Source organism: Rhinolophus hipposideros (genome assembly GCF_964194185.1).
Source record: "Rhinolophus hipposideros genome assembly, chromosome: 4".
NCBI lineage: Eukaryota > Metazoa > Chordata > Mammalia > Chiroptera > Rhinolophidae > Rhinolophus > Rhinolophus hipposideros.
This window is the reverse complement of record NC_138050.1, coordinates 54,927,444-54,942,588: the sequence shown is the minus strand read 5'-3', so window position 1 is coordinate 54,942,588 and position 15,145 is coordinate 54,927,444. Positions and strand designations below refer to the sequence as shown.

At 36.7% G+C, this 15,145-nt stretch overlaps 1 protein-coding gene across 5 annotated transcripts in view; it reads left to right on the top strand.

The window, feature by feature from the left end:
* Nucleotides 1-15,145, top strand: part of MYO16 (myosin XVI) — a 562,776-nt gene that overhangs the window by 203,265 nt on the left and 344,366 nt on the right. For all 5 annotated transcript variants that reach the window (XM_081047109.1, XM_081047110.1, XM_081047111.1 and 2 more), the window contains one exon: nucleotides 13,841-13,949. In XM_081047109.1, the coding sequence (XP_080903235.1) occupies nucleotides 13,841-13,949 (109 nt within the window). The remainder of the gene's footprint in view (nucleotides 1-13,840; nucleotides 13,950-15,145) is intronic.

Genomic DNA, 15,145 nt, shown 5'->3' with positions numbered 1-15,145 from the left:
GAAGTACTGGTGGTGCCCTGAGAAACCCTGGCTGTGCTCAGAGAGCCTGGCTGTGTCCAGGATATTGCATTCACCTCCAGGCTCCTTGCACAGGGACCCTCGCAGAAGACACTTGTCGCGTAGATTGTGAGGCGAGACCCTGTAGGGGTGGAGTGTGGGGACAAAGCCCCAAAAAACAGTTTCCAGGCTCTCGGCCTCACATAGAAAGGTGCTGGCTCGGGTAGTAAATGGCCATCAACTGTGATCAGATGCCAGCAGCTGTGGCTAGTTGGCCGTCAGCTGTAACCCGTAGGCCATTGGCCACTAATATAACGGCTGTGGCTACGCTAGCAGGGAAAGGAATGGGAGCTAGCAAGAAGATGGTGGCTGGCAAGCACGGACTGCTATTAGGCAAATTATGTAGATCTTGCTTCCTGTGTCTCCAGCCCAGCCGCCAGCGAGAATATATTGGTTTGACTCCCCTATCTATGGCTCCGTGGGTGTTCCTATTTGGCCTTACCGTGTCCTGCGTTCTTGGGCGGGGAGTGGGAGCTGAGACCCTGCACGACAAATGGCGCAGCGAGCAGGATTTTCTGCGTGACAGTTATATTTTTTGGGTTCATCAGAGTAAGAATTTGAAGGAAGCTACTCTGGCTCCTAAGCCCTGTTAGTGGCCATTGAACATAAAAGCTTCTTAGTATTTTTTTTTTTAATTTATCCAGCTTTATTGAGGTATAATTGAAAAGTAAAATTGTATATATTTCAAGTATACAAAATAATCATCTGATATAAGTCTCCTTTGTGAAATGCTTACCACTTTGTGAAATGATGACACATCCATGTCCTCTCATCGTTACCATTATTACCAGGTTTGCTCTGTGCCAGGTGCTTTGCTTGTGCCTGAGAATACGTGAGCAACAAGAAAAACATGAGCAACCAGGGTCTCTGTTCTTAAACATGGATACTCTTGTGTAGTAGAGAAAGTAAAAAATGAGCATAAACACTAATTCATTTCTTAGTGTATAATCATTGATATATTACGTAAAATTTTACACATGCCATATACCAAATCTTAGATTTCAGTGAGGGCTATGATGGGGTAAGTAAATGGTATTCTGGAAGCTCAAAGAAGGGAACGCTGACCTCACCTAAGAGGACAGGACAGTGATGGAGTAAGATGGAAGGATTGAAGGGGCACCTAACGGGAGTCACTGCCTTTGGGAAAACATTACATAAAACCCTGGTGATTGTGGGTTTAAGGTCACAGTGATGGGAATAAAACACATATTGATGCTATATTTTGAAGGTGAAATCAACAGTAATGTTGATGTTCTTAATGCAGGAGTTAAAGAAGGGGAGGGAATCTGAAAATGACTCCAAGCTTTCTGTTTTGGGGAGGTTGGAAGGGATGGTGCAATTTACCAAGGAAGCAAACACCAGTGCAGAAACATGCACTCCTTTTTAAACACATCAAGTTCATGATCCACAGAAGACATCCACCTGGAGAAGACTAGAAGGCAGCTGGTCCCGGAACTCAGGAGAGAGAGAAAAGTTTTATTTGCATATATAAGGGTAACAGAAGCTCTTGAGTACATCAGATCAATACATAAAAATATGAAGTCCGAAAAAAGAAAGAACATTTGAAAGAAGGTCCAAAGTAAACCAATTAAAGGATTGTTAGACAAACGGGAGGCTGCGAAGAAGACTGGAAAAGAGAAGCCATATTTAGAAGGAAAGCCAGAAGCTTGTATTTCTATGAAAGTCAAGGGGTAAAAATGCTTTGAGAATTTCCTTGTGGCGGTGGGAAAGCTGTAATTAACAGGAACAGCTAGTTAGTTACACGTGGGAAAGCAAACTCTAAGAACATTGCAAACTGCATCCCTAGATCAAATGTGAGGGTATATTAATTTTTTTGTGGTCCCCCCTTCATATATATATATATATAATATATGTATATTATATATATTATATATATATATAATATATTACAGTATGGGACATTAAAACTGTAGTAGAATATTCTAGATTTAAGAAAGAAAAAGAAGTACAGTTGATAGTGCCATAAGACACTAGCGATAAATTGCACATGAAGGCCGTTAGCACAGGGTATTAAGGCAGAGAAAATATCAACTGCCCATATTTTCAGTTTGTTGGTAAATAGATCTGGAAAAGGCTGTATTTCCTCAGAGCGGATATGGAGTGTTCAGATTAGCAACATAAGGTTTTTTAAGAAGCAAAGTGAACATATTGGTATTCGAGAATAATACAATGAATGATAATGCAGTAGGAGGGCACTGGCTCTTTTATGCAAGGTCTTTTGTCAGTAAATATTAAGTACCTAGTGTGGTTCACATAAAACCATCATACTAGGGTAAATGAGTGGCTTAATAGGATGTATAATAAAAGTGAATTGCACAATATCTTGGAAGGATGTTAAATTTACCCTAACAATCTGGGACTCTTCACAAGCTAGAGCCATTTCTTTTCTGAGCTTTTCCTCAGAAACACTCAATAGGTTTTCTTCTGAAACTAGTTTTTAATTTTTATCTAGCTCACCAGGTAATCGTTAAATTATGTAAAGTTTTACTCCTCACTTTTGAATTTACTAGATTTGAAACTTGTGATGAACTCAAGACAATCATCGTGTGTTTTCATCTAGTTTTATAGTTTTATTCACTGTGCATTTTGAAAATATTTTCTCAATGTGAATATCACACGTTTAATGTAGAAAATTGAGACACCACAAATATAAAGAAGAAAATTTAAAATCACTAATAATTCCATCACATAAAGGTAATCCTGAATATGTTTTTGATTTTAGTTTATTTCTTAATCTCCCTCCCCTCTCCTTTTTCCCTCCACACACCATGTTTCCCTGAAAATAAGACTGGGTCTTATATGAATTTTTGCTCCAAAGACGCATTAGAGCTTATGTTCAGGGGATGTCATCCTGAAAAATCATGCTAGGGCTTATTTTCCGGTTAGGTCTTATTTTTGGGGCAACACGGTATTAGTAATACTGTACTTACCTGATACCATATTTACATCTTGGTAGCCTATCTATTTATACACATTTTTCTGCATTTCTCCAGGCCTTAAAATTTTCTTCCATAATATGGATTTTTTGATGGTATGAAGTTGCATCATGTATATATCATTAATTATTTATTTTAGAGATTTTATAAACATTTTCTCTCCTTTTTTCTATTTCTATATTACTATAATTATATCATTTCATGATTATGACAATAAATATGACAAATATTTTTATGTGTGCCATTATTTCTTTTCACTTTACGTTTTTATCTGTCATACATACCCATATTTTAAACAGTCAAATAGTTTTAGGAGGCTTATTTTAAGCTAGTAAAATTAACCACTTCTTTCCCTTCAACCCTTCCCTGTGAATTTTTCTTCCCAGATACAACCACTTTGAACTCTTTTAGATGATTCTTTTGGTTTTTATATCTGTTTCATTCTAAATATCAATGTTTATATTGCTACCCCTTGATTTTCCATCTTTAGTCTGGAAGATGGATATTCAGCTCTCTGTTCACACACTCCCAAGCCCCATGAGATACATACATTGTGCCCATTCTTATCATCGCATCTAGCTTCCATCATAATAATATGTAGAGATTTCTTTAGTATGACTGTGAATGCTATTCACACCCTGGCTACTTGGAATTCTAGGATTGCTTTCTTTATATATTTTGTTTTCTCGACATGGTCTGTCATTTAGCATGGCAGTAGTGTTACACATAAATATTTATGTGCTCCATCTGAAGTAACAATTACTGACCTCCGGACGTTTACAGATGGAGCTATAAACATGTAGTACAACATAATTTCAACTGTTCTAAAACTTTAAATTGTAACATAGGTTGAAAACTTTTATTACCATAAACATTTTCAATCATTAAAATCTCAAAGTACACATTAATCATAATAAGGGCTTCATACATAGTTTCTTAATGAATAAGTGGATTCCCCAATTGTATAGCTTCCTACGTTATTTGCCCAAAAACTAGACTCTGGGGGACAGTTACTTGCTTCTCTCTCTCTCTGGTTTTCTCTCTCTGCTTAAACAATGGAAACCTGTGGGAAAGTCTCTGCTTGAGACCAGAGACCCATGAATCTTCTCCTCCAGTTCTCTATGTTTTCATGATTGTGGGCAGGCAGAAACTCAACAGCTCTCTGGATCGTCAGACTTTGAGTACAACAAGGATGGATGGTGCCAAGACTTTGGTTCCTTCCTTCTCAACTCCGTTCACTGGTAATTATCAAGGGTAATTAACTCTGTTTCAGGTTTCTGCTGGTGCACACCCTACCTGGCAGCTTTTCTCCCCAGCTGCTACAGGGCTTTCAACTCTGATGTCTTAGCTCAGTTTGGGGAGAGAGGTCACAATTCAATGGTTGGGGGTATCAAGATTTAAGAGTTTCTTCACCAGTTCCTTTTGATGACATGCATATTTCAGAATGAGAGGGGTTACTTTCTGAATGATCCTTATAGAGTTCCTGCCAATTGCCCAATTCAACAATAGTAAAGAATGTAAATGGATGCAGGGTAGAGATAGGAAGTACTTCACAAGTCATACCTGACTGCATTCAGGTGCATTTTGGGTCATTATCTACCATCCTTCTTCTTTAGTGATTTGGGTTTTCATTTTGGGGGAAACTCTTAAGGGTTTGCTTGTCTTCTTATAAAAAGTTTGCTATCTTTATTCTTATTTGTTTGAAGGTTTAACAGGTCTTTGGAGTTTGTCCTTGAACACAAGGACAGAATTGTGAAAACCTTTTCTTTTTATTCTCATATTGTTGGTTGTGAGCAATAAAGAAAGCTCTGTAGTGCTTTCCCGAGTCTCTGGCTGGTAGATAGACTTTCAAAAATTAACTAGTAAATTACCTGGAAATAAATGAATTGGGCACATTTTTTTATAGATCTGTTTCAGAGGTACCTGCAAGTTTCCACTTAATCTTTCATAAATGTGTTTTATTACATCTGGGTTGTTTTTAAGAAACAGATTTATAGAGGGTTCCCTTGTAGATCTCAGGACATGTTGTATTTTTCCCCCAATAACAAATAACAGAGAGCATTCTGTTTTTTTTCTGGTCTACTACAAATGCTGCACTTAGAAATCTTAACATTTTTGTGTCTGTCTATTCTGGGAATTACATTTTAAAAGTATTTCTTGCCTTTTACTAAAATTACTTGCTTTTCTCATGGTTGGTTTTGTCAAATATATTGTATGGTAACATTGAGGGGGAGAAGGAAAGCAAACCCAATCTAAGTTTTCAATGTTTCAAAGACCTCCAGGCTGAATTTCCCTTCTTTCTTCCCTACTATTTTATTCTGTCTCATTCTTTTTAGGATTTGAATTCTTACACTTAGAGAAAGATTGTGCTGACAGAAAAGGATGGGTGATTTGATATATGATAGCTAATGGTTGTCTTTGCAAATAACTTATTGTATATCATATTGTTTTCCAGTTGCTTATGTTACTATAGCTACAAGTTATTGAGTACTTCCTGTATATCAGACCCCGGGCTGGGTACTAAATAGACTTACACTGAAGGTAACTGTAATAGACATTAAGTACTAATAGTTGTCTCCACTTTGAAAACTGATGGGGAGAATTAGGGGTTTGCCCTTACTAACAAAACCAGTGAACAATAACTTGGCACTCAGAGCCAGGCTTTTATGACCTCAAGACTTGTTTCTTTTCATTATGCTAAACGAAATTCCCTTCGTCCTTCTCCTCTCCTTTCTACCACCTCCAACTCATACATTCCCTCATCTCTGTTTTGCATGTCTCTGACTTCTATATTCAATTTTCCATTTTCTAATAGTTTTACAAAACTTAATGAATGCAAAATAGTGGAAAATACAGAATTAAAATTTCATGGACTTCTACATAAGAGGACCCATTTAGATTTCTCATTCTTATCTAAATCTTTTTCCTTTCTTTTAAATGTGTATGTCTTGTAGGATAGCAACTTTTATTGTTTAACATGAGGCTACATGAATAGTTCATTAGTAAATTCTATTACATTTGCAAAATAGGATATTTTTGGTTAAATGAATTTGAAAAATTTGGGGACAATTTTTTCAACTAATTTCTTTTGTGTAGGACTTTGAAGAGACATTAATATTCTAATGCAACCCCAAAACTTTGTAAGATATGGATATGGCATAAAATGTTTCCAGTATGGTTTTTCAATCAAGTCTAAATTTTAAAAAATTATACAATGTATTTGATGATTACATTCGAGGAAAACGTAGTGAAATTCAAGTTAAGTTGTGTTTATGATTCATCAGCCAGAACACCTAGCATTTCAAATAGATTGGTTTGTAGAATTTTTCGTCTTTTCTCCAAGGTGTTTGTGCTAAAACACTACAAGTAATTTTTAATATTAACAAAAACAAAACCCCAATGTTAAAATAGTCAAAGCACTTAAAAAGATAATATAGAAAAGAAATATAAATAGCCACAAACACGATAAGAAATATATAACTGTCCCTATAATTGAAACTGCTAATTTTAAAAGAAGTTCTAATCATGCAATATATGTGTGTATCAAATCATTACATTGTACACCTTAAACTTACGCAATGATATATGTCAATTATTAGGTTGGTGCAAAAGTAATTTTGGTTTTTGCAATTATTTTTAACCTTGTAATCTGCAATTACTTTTGCACCAACCTAATATATCTCAATAAAGCTGAAAAAAAATAGTAAAATAATGGAGCTCAAATTTCAAACAAGACTTTGAGAGCTTGTACTCATCTGTATTAGACATTGTATATTTTATTCGATTAAAGCGGTCGGCATACTCTGTCCTATGGACTAAATTCAGCCCACTGTATATTTTTGTATGACTGTAAGCTAAAATTTTACATTTTCAAATGGTTGACAATATCAAAACAAGAATATGTAACCTTTGAAAATTACACAAAATTCAAATTGTAATGTTCACAATTAAATTTTTTAAGAAAACAAAAAAACAAACAGTCCTAACATAAAATGTCAGTGATAAAATATATATAAATAAAATATATATAATTTTATTAATTATATATTATATATATAAATTATAAATGAAATATATATAATTTAATATTATTAATAATTCATGCATTTATTTACTTCACAATTATTTCCTGAGCACATATAGTACACTAGAAAGTGTAAGAGAGCCTGGATATATAGCAATATCTAAATAGTTTCTCTCATGGAGCATGAAATCTAGTGTGGGATACTGTCAAAAAGTAAATATACATGTATTTAAGATATTGGATCATAATCATCATGGTGAGAAAATTAGAACAGAATAAAGTAATGTAAAGTGGTGAAGTTTGGAGGGAATGTGGACTTTTAGATAAGTGAGTTTGGGATAACCTTCACTTTTCCTACTAGCACGTGAATTCAGAATTTTCTACAAAAAGAGGAGAAACCATCTACAATTCAAAAGAAACCATCTACAAGTCCACTCGCAGAATTTTTCTATTTTTCCTAACATGTTAGATGCCAACATTTTATATTTAAATTGAATATTTTGTGGCACTATATGTAAGGAATGTGTACATATTCTGTTCCTAATCAGAATTTTGCTTTAGTTTTAGCACTCCTGATGACCCTTATCTGAATCTATTGTTACTGTCATGAATGGTAAATTCTAACCTTATCATTTTTCTGCATTTATTAGTTGCTATTATAATTTACAGAACACTTTTCCTCCTCCTCTATATTCAGGTATTTATTTGTTTATTGATATCAGGATGAACTCATGGATTCTTAGCTGCAACTGTAAAATGAAAACAAAAATCACCTTAATTTGGTGATCAAAGTTATGGGACCAAAGGACAGCATGTCCCCTCTGTTATGGCATAATGGGAACAGCAGGCCATCTCCTCTGTGGTTTTCTTACCCAAAATCTTATTGTAAGGACATATCAGAGAAGATCTTAAAAAAAAAAAAAAGAGGAAGTGTTCCAGATTGTGGGAGACTAAAGAGAAAGGGCAACCAAATGCACCGGGTGATCTTGGATTATATCCCGAGTCAGGGGAAACTAGCGCTAATCAAGATATAATTGGAAGAAATTAATGACATTTGGATAGGGACTGTGGTTTAAATAATAGCATTTATCAATGTGAAAATTTTCTGATTTTGATGATTTTGTGCAAGAGAATATGAAATACATGATCTTATGAAATATATAGTAAAATATTTAGGTGTAAAGGGATACGGTGCATGCTACTCACTTCTGAGTGATTCAGGAGAAATGAGAGAGAGAGAGAGAGAGAGAGAGAGAGAGAGAGAGAGAGAGAGAGAGAGAGAGAGAGAGAGAGAACACATTAGGGAAAAGTATAAATAATTGGTGAATTTGGATAAAGGGTAGACTATTAGTTTCCCAGGGTTGCCATAACAAAGTACAATAAACTGGCTGGCTTAAAAGAACAGAAATTTGTTGTCTCACAATTCTGGAGGTCAAGTCCAAAGTCAAGGCATCCGCAGGGCCATGCTCCCTCTGAAACCTCTAGGAGAGGACCCTTCCTTATCTCTTCCAGCTTCTAGTGGCCCAGGCATTGCTTGGCTTGTGGCTGCATCACTGCAATCTCTGCCTCCCTCCACCTTCACCTTCCCATCTTCCCTCTGTGTCTGAAAAATTATGTAGTGGACACTTACATCAGTGGAATGGAATTTGAAATGTAAAACAAATGTTTAAAAATTATTTAAGAATATCATATCTTGGAAGAGAAAACATAATATTTTAAACACAAGACTCCAGTCTCATTGGTTACTCCACCATGACGTCATCTTAATTTAGCTAATGACATCTGCAACGATCCTGTTTCCAAATAAGATTGCATTCATATATATTAGGGGTTCGGACTTCAACATTTCTTTTTGGAGGATGCAAGTCAGCCCATAACAGGTATACAGGAGATTTTTGTATTACTCTTACAACTTTGAGAAAACCTGAAATTATATCAAAACAAAAAAAATTACCAAACTACATTAGCATAAAAAAGTGGTATTTGCTTATTAAAATGCGAAGAGGTACCTGTCATTAAAATTTCATTATTAATGTGTTTAGAGAATAATTGCTAAATAAAACAACTGATAAGTATATTCATTGACACTAAATTGTTACATAAAGTAAAACAATATTTACTTTATTTTTTCATATGTTACATGATAGGCAGTAAATGAGATTCCTATTTGGGGGAATGATATATTTGCTTTAATACTTTAATACTTTAATATTAATTTTAATACTCCAGGAACATAGTTTAGGACAAATTGGAGGTTGGGTGGCCTCCCAGTTTGAATAATTAGGAAATGCGATTAGGGATTCCAATAGGAATTAAACAGTCCTCATTACAAAAAGCATTTGAGAAGTTTCTGTTGATTTTGCATATATAACATTGATTACTTTCATTTCCCTGATGAAAACCAATCACTAGGTAATTAATTTTCTTGAAACCAAGCTGAAGAACTTGCCTCAGAGTCTACATTGTACAGATATTTTTTATTGAGCTATTCTTACTAATGAAAGTTTTTCTTAATTTGGAATTTCTTCTTTCATTTAGACAACGGAAAATCATTACTGTCAGGATAAAAATTTTGACATCTGATGATTAGATGTAGGAATGTAAAACTAGGAAGATATTACACACACACCACTACCACCCCTCCTTAGGGCCTAGGTGTTTCCAGGCACCAAATATAAATGAGTTCTCTTGAATCATGACAAAGAATAGAGGTCTCCTATCTACTTTCACTCTTGATATCCTATTTACGCACCCAATTCCTAATCCATGTTTTCATAAAGGACAACATTCTGTAATTTTAAAATATTATTTCAGATTTAGCAAATGTTTCATGATTGCTGAAGCTTTTGTGCCTTTATCGTAAGATAAGTGCAGGCTTGGATATTTCCTGTCCTGTATTTGAACATTTAGTCTAAAATCCTCGATTCATCCTATTTCTCATCTCTTGCAAAAGAATAATGATGCAGGCAATCAAATGCAGACACCAACATAGGAGAAAATTAAAGTTAATACTTATTGTTGGCATCTTCATTCGGAGCCATGTATCCAAGGAAACAATGTAATTAATATGTGCACCGGTTCAGGAATCCTTTTCTCTGACTTTTACACTCAGAGCTAAAAAGTCATATAGTGGATGCTTACATCAGTGGAATGAAATTTGAAATGTTAAAAGAACAGTTTTTTAAAAAAGATATTCAAGAATTCTATGACTTGGAAGAGAAAAATAGTGTTTTAGATCGCATATTGTTTCAAATTTTCATATTAAAAATGAACAATGTCAAGAGTGGTATTTTTATTGAATTGTGTTATTGGTTAGCTCTCATTTCACAAAATATAGACAATGCATTTTATATTTTGGAGTAGTTGAAAGTGTTTTTTAAAAAAACAAGTACTAACACAAAAGCCTTATAGATGCTACTAATTCCCACCCCCTTGGGCCATTTCCCTTTCTGTATGCTAGAAATTAGACTGTCCTGATAATATTATGAGGGGTCATCTGACATTCTCAGGAAAAGCCCTGCTTTGCAAGTCATCAGCACCTTATTTCCAGTGGGATCCATTAACAAATATAATTGCACATTAACTCCTGAGTTAGTCAGACTGAGAATAATAATCAGCCATGAATATTATCAATGGTGTTTTTTTCTAATAGATGTACAATTTCAGAATTCTAATTCAAGAAATACAGCTTCTGTAGGGATCCTTTCAAATCTATGTTATTATTGCACATGGTTCAGCCCATCAAGGGACATCTACCAAGATGAGGCAGTCGGTGTGATGGGGGGCGGAGCACCCAGGTCACCACAGGTGGAGTACTCTAGCCCATGTCCAGTGGCAAAAAAGAGAAAACAAGGGAGGAAAGGAGGGAGAAAGGGAGGGAGGGACGAAGGGAAAGAAGGAGGGAGGGAGGGAGGGAGGGAGGGAGGGAGGGAGGGAGGGAGGGAGGGAAGGAGAGAGAGAGAGAGGGAGGGAGGGAGGGAGGAAGGGAGGGAGGGAAGAAAGAAAGAGAGCCTTTGACAAATGTTGTGCATCTGGAAAAAGTGAAGGCAGGAAACGTAAGTATGCATATAGTGATTTTGTAATTATATCTATGCAACCCTAAAAATAAAGGTCACAAACATTTTGTTGAAAAGAATTATTTTATCTTTTTGCCTCAGTTTGTAATAATTAGTTTAAGTTCAGTGTTTGGCTCCTTATTTTTCAATTTATTTTAATCTTTTTAGTACCTAATATGTGCCAGGTCTTGTAGTTAAGTGATGGAAATATAAAGAGGAAGAAGGTTGGGGGTGGGAGGGGGTATCAGTTTGTGCGGAGTATAAATGTCTAACTAGTATATTTCTTTGTACACCCGAAGCTAATGAAAAAAAAACACAACAAAACAGAAAAAAAAATGAGGACTAAGACATGATCTGTGATTAGGGAAGTTACCAACCCCCACGAAAGTCTGCCTTCTATATAGGGAACAATACCTGGTAATTTAGCAGCACAGACCAGTGAGTGATTAATGGGGTGATATTTCAATGAATGAGCCCAGCTAAAATATTCAGCACTATGTTTCAGTTTCAGACTTTCTTTGAAAGAGCTCCATTACTTCGAAAAGAATAGAAAATATTATATCCAAGTATACCATCTCTGTCGACACCAAGTAGCTCTCCTATTCTTCTTTGTTGTGATTGATAATACATGACTCTTAGTTATGTTCACCATTGCCTTATACCCGATGTTTGGCATTGGTAAGATTCTATCAGAAACGTATGCATTGGGAAAAAAAAGAACAACTTGATTGTCTCATACCTATTAGTACAGAAATCGGTAACAACACCCTGTAGTTCTGTGTCTTAATTGAATCTTTTAATAATTGATACTTGGGTAGGTATGCAAACTCTTATTCTTGTATTTGAAGACTAAAGGAAGATAATTATTAGCAAAGTCTACTTAAGAACTTTGCCTCAAGTAATTTCTTTTCAAACTTTGAATAACTAGCATGGAATGAAACGTATGCACTAAGATAACTTGAAGTATTCAAGACCTTAAAATTATTTAATTTCCTTAGATAAATGAAAATCTGAAATATATAACTTACTCTGTTCAAATAAAGGAGTATCTTTATACGTTGTAGAAAAATATAATGTGGTGACTCTACATGGTGAGGTAAGCAACACAGCTTATCTGGAGGGCAGATAGTAAGATATGGAATATTCTACCACTTTGACCTACATTTTGGTTTGTTTTCACAATATATTTAGAGAAGTCCTTTGGAAAACCTGTGCAGGCTTGCCAAGATATAGGCAAGTGCTCTCTCGCTCTCTCTCTCTCTCTTTCTCTCTCTCTCTCTCTCTCTCTCTCTCTCTCTCTCTCCCTCTCTCTCTCTCTCTGTGTGTGTTTGTGTGTGTATACACACATATCTAAAGTTATGAATTTGTATATTATATGAAATATGTTAACTATATTCACATTGCAATACAGACTCCTATTTGTTAAAAAGAGTAGAAGGGAACTTTCATTTGTCCTGAGTTTAATGATGTGTTATTGGGAGGGATGTGGAAATTCTTGGACAATGGGAACATGTTCATGTCATGCCCTTGTAGGAAAGATGTAAACCATGCCTGATAAATTTTATGGAGCTTATTGAAGAATGTAGAGCAATGGTGACAATTTATGTGACCGTTTCTTTTTTAAGAGCAAAAGCACATATATCATTGTATTTAAGCTGAGATGGGTGAAGGGTGAAGCGAGTGTGCTCAGAGGTGGTTGATTCAGGGCCCTTTGAAGCTAAAAGATGTGTAATAGCCATATTTAATATGCGCCCTTGTGGGGACAAAACCCCAAAAAACAGTTTCCAGGCTCTCGGCCTCACATAGAAAGGTGCTGGCTCGGGTAGTAAATGGCCATCAACTGTGATCAGATGCCAGCAGCTGTGGCTAGTTGGCCGTCAGCTGTAACCCGTAGGCCATTGGCCACTAATATAACGGCTGTGGCTACGCTAGCAGAGAAGGAATGGGGGCTAGCAAGAAGATGGTGGCTGGCAAGTGCGGACTGCTGTTAGGCAGATTATGTAGATCCTGTTTCCTGTGTCTCCAGCCCAGCCGCCAGCGAGAATATATTGGTTTGACTCCCCTATCTATGGCTCCGTGGGTGTTCCTTTTTGGCCTTACCGTGTCCTGCGTTCTTGGGCGGGGAGTGGGAGCTGAGACCCTGCACGACAAATGGCGCAGCGAGCAGGGTCCCCCGCACGACAGCCCTCCATTAATGTATACAGTTTACGCTTTTTTTAGCAAACAATTTTTGGATAGAGAAAAACCAACCATCAGCCCAAAGCTTTATTCAAACATCATCGAGGGAAGAGAGCTCTCAGATGAGTTTCTGTGGAGAGCCAAAGGCTTAAAGATTTTATCGGATAGTTGGGGGAAAATCAGTCAGAGTTCATACAAGAGTTCACCACGTAAACTATCTGAAGCCATGGGGGCACTTCTGTTGTGTTAGAGACAAGGCAGGTTATAGGGGCAGGCAGCGCAGAGGCCTGGGTGGCTTAGCAGCCATGGGTTGTGTATTTGGGTTTAGCAAGAGGGCTGGCGAGAAATAGTTGGGACTCAGGTCAGTTGAACAATTTCAGACTCTCAGAGCTTCTCACAAAGTATTTTGTATGTCTTAAAAAACATTTCCAATTTTCTACATGATTCTGCAGGGCTGTATCTCATGCAAACTTTTCTGGATCTGATTTCTAAGATAGAAAGGCAAGTTGTGATCTTCTTTCTATGTGAAGAATATACATAATGTTACTTTTGTTCTTTTTCACTTACAGGCTGGAGCTAACGTCCTTCTCCAAGATGTTAATGGAAATATCCCACTGGATTATGCTGTTGAAGGAACGGAATCAAGCTCTATCCTATTGACCTATCTGGATGAAAATGGTAGGCTGAGCTTTGAAAAACTGTGGAAAGATAGATGAAGAGATAGCTTGGTAGAATTATATGTGTATTTATTTTTTAGGTGTGTGTGGGGACAGAGCCGGGAGAGCAGTTTCCATGCTCTCAACCTCACGTGGAAGGTGCTGGCTCATGTAGTAGATGGCCATCAGCTGTGACTAGTTGGCCACCAGCTGTAACCAGTGAGCCATTAACCACTAATATAACTGCCATGGCCACGCTAGCAAGCACAGATTGCAGTTAGCAAAAGGTTGGTTGGTTTGCAGAGAAGCAGATGGATCCTGTGGCTCCTGCTTCCTGTGTCTCCAACCCAGCCGCCAGCGAGACTATAGTGGTATGACTCCCCTATGTATGGCTCCATGGGTGTTCCTTTTTGGCCTCACCATATCCTGTGTTCTGGTGCAGGGAGCAGGAGCAGAGACCCCGAATGACAGTGTGCTTACATGATTTCATATTGATGTAGTTTCTCTAGATTTGGTAAAATCTAGTCTATTTTTCTATACTGCATTTCACTCTCCTATTGCCGTGCACTGTTGATTTAGTCAATGTAGTTTTGTAAACCAGCAAAAATCTAGAGGCCAACAATGAAGGAACTTTTCAACAAGCATCTGAAGTCTATAATTAGTGGGACTGGACTTGTAATTATAATCTCTTCTCCACTGGGAGAGGAAGGGAAGTGAACCAGCACAATTGAATTTTGAGTTAATGAGAGCGAGGTCATTCTCTTAGGAGCTGATGGTCCTCTTAAGAATTGCATACGGGTAAGTGAGGGCGTAAGTCAAGGGCAGTTTGTACAGGCATCCCAGCATCCACTCCTGGTAACACTTGGAAACAGAAATGTCAGAAGAAAGCCCCATGATCATGGTGATAACCTAAAAGGATGAGGGTGAGACCCCAAATGTATTCAGTGACAAAGAACGTTTAATTGCACAGATGCAGCATATAATTTCATGAGTAAGTGTAGCATTGGCGAAGTGGGAGCTGTTTGAAACCTTGAGCCTGATATGGTATTAAACTAAAGGAGTATGCTCTCCTTTTGTTTTTTCTTTCTTTCTGCTGTTTAGGTATTAAATAACAATAATGAAATTCCAATCCCTTTGAATATGATCTTTTGTCAGAGAAAAAGTTGGAAAATCTTAAGAGCCACACCTCACTTGTGACGCTACCTTTCTTGCCCCTAA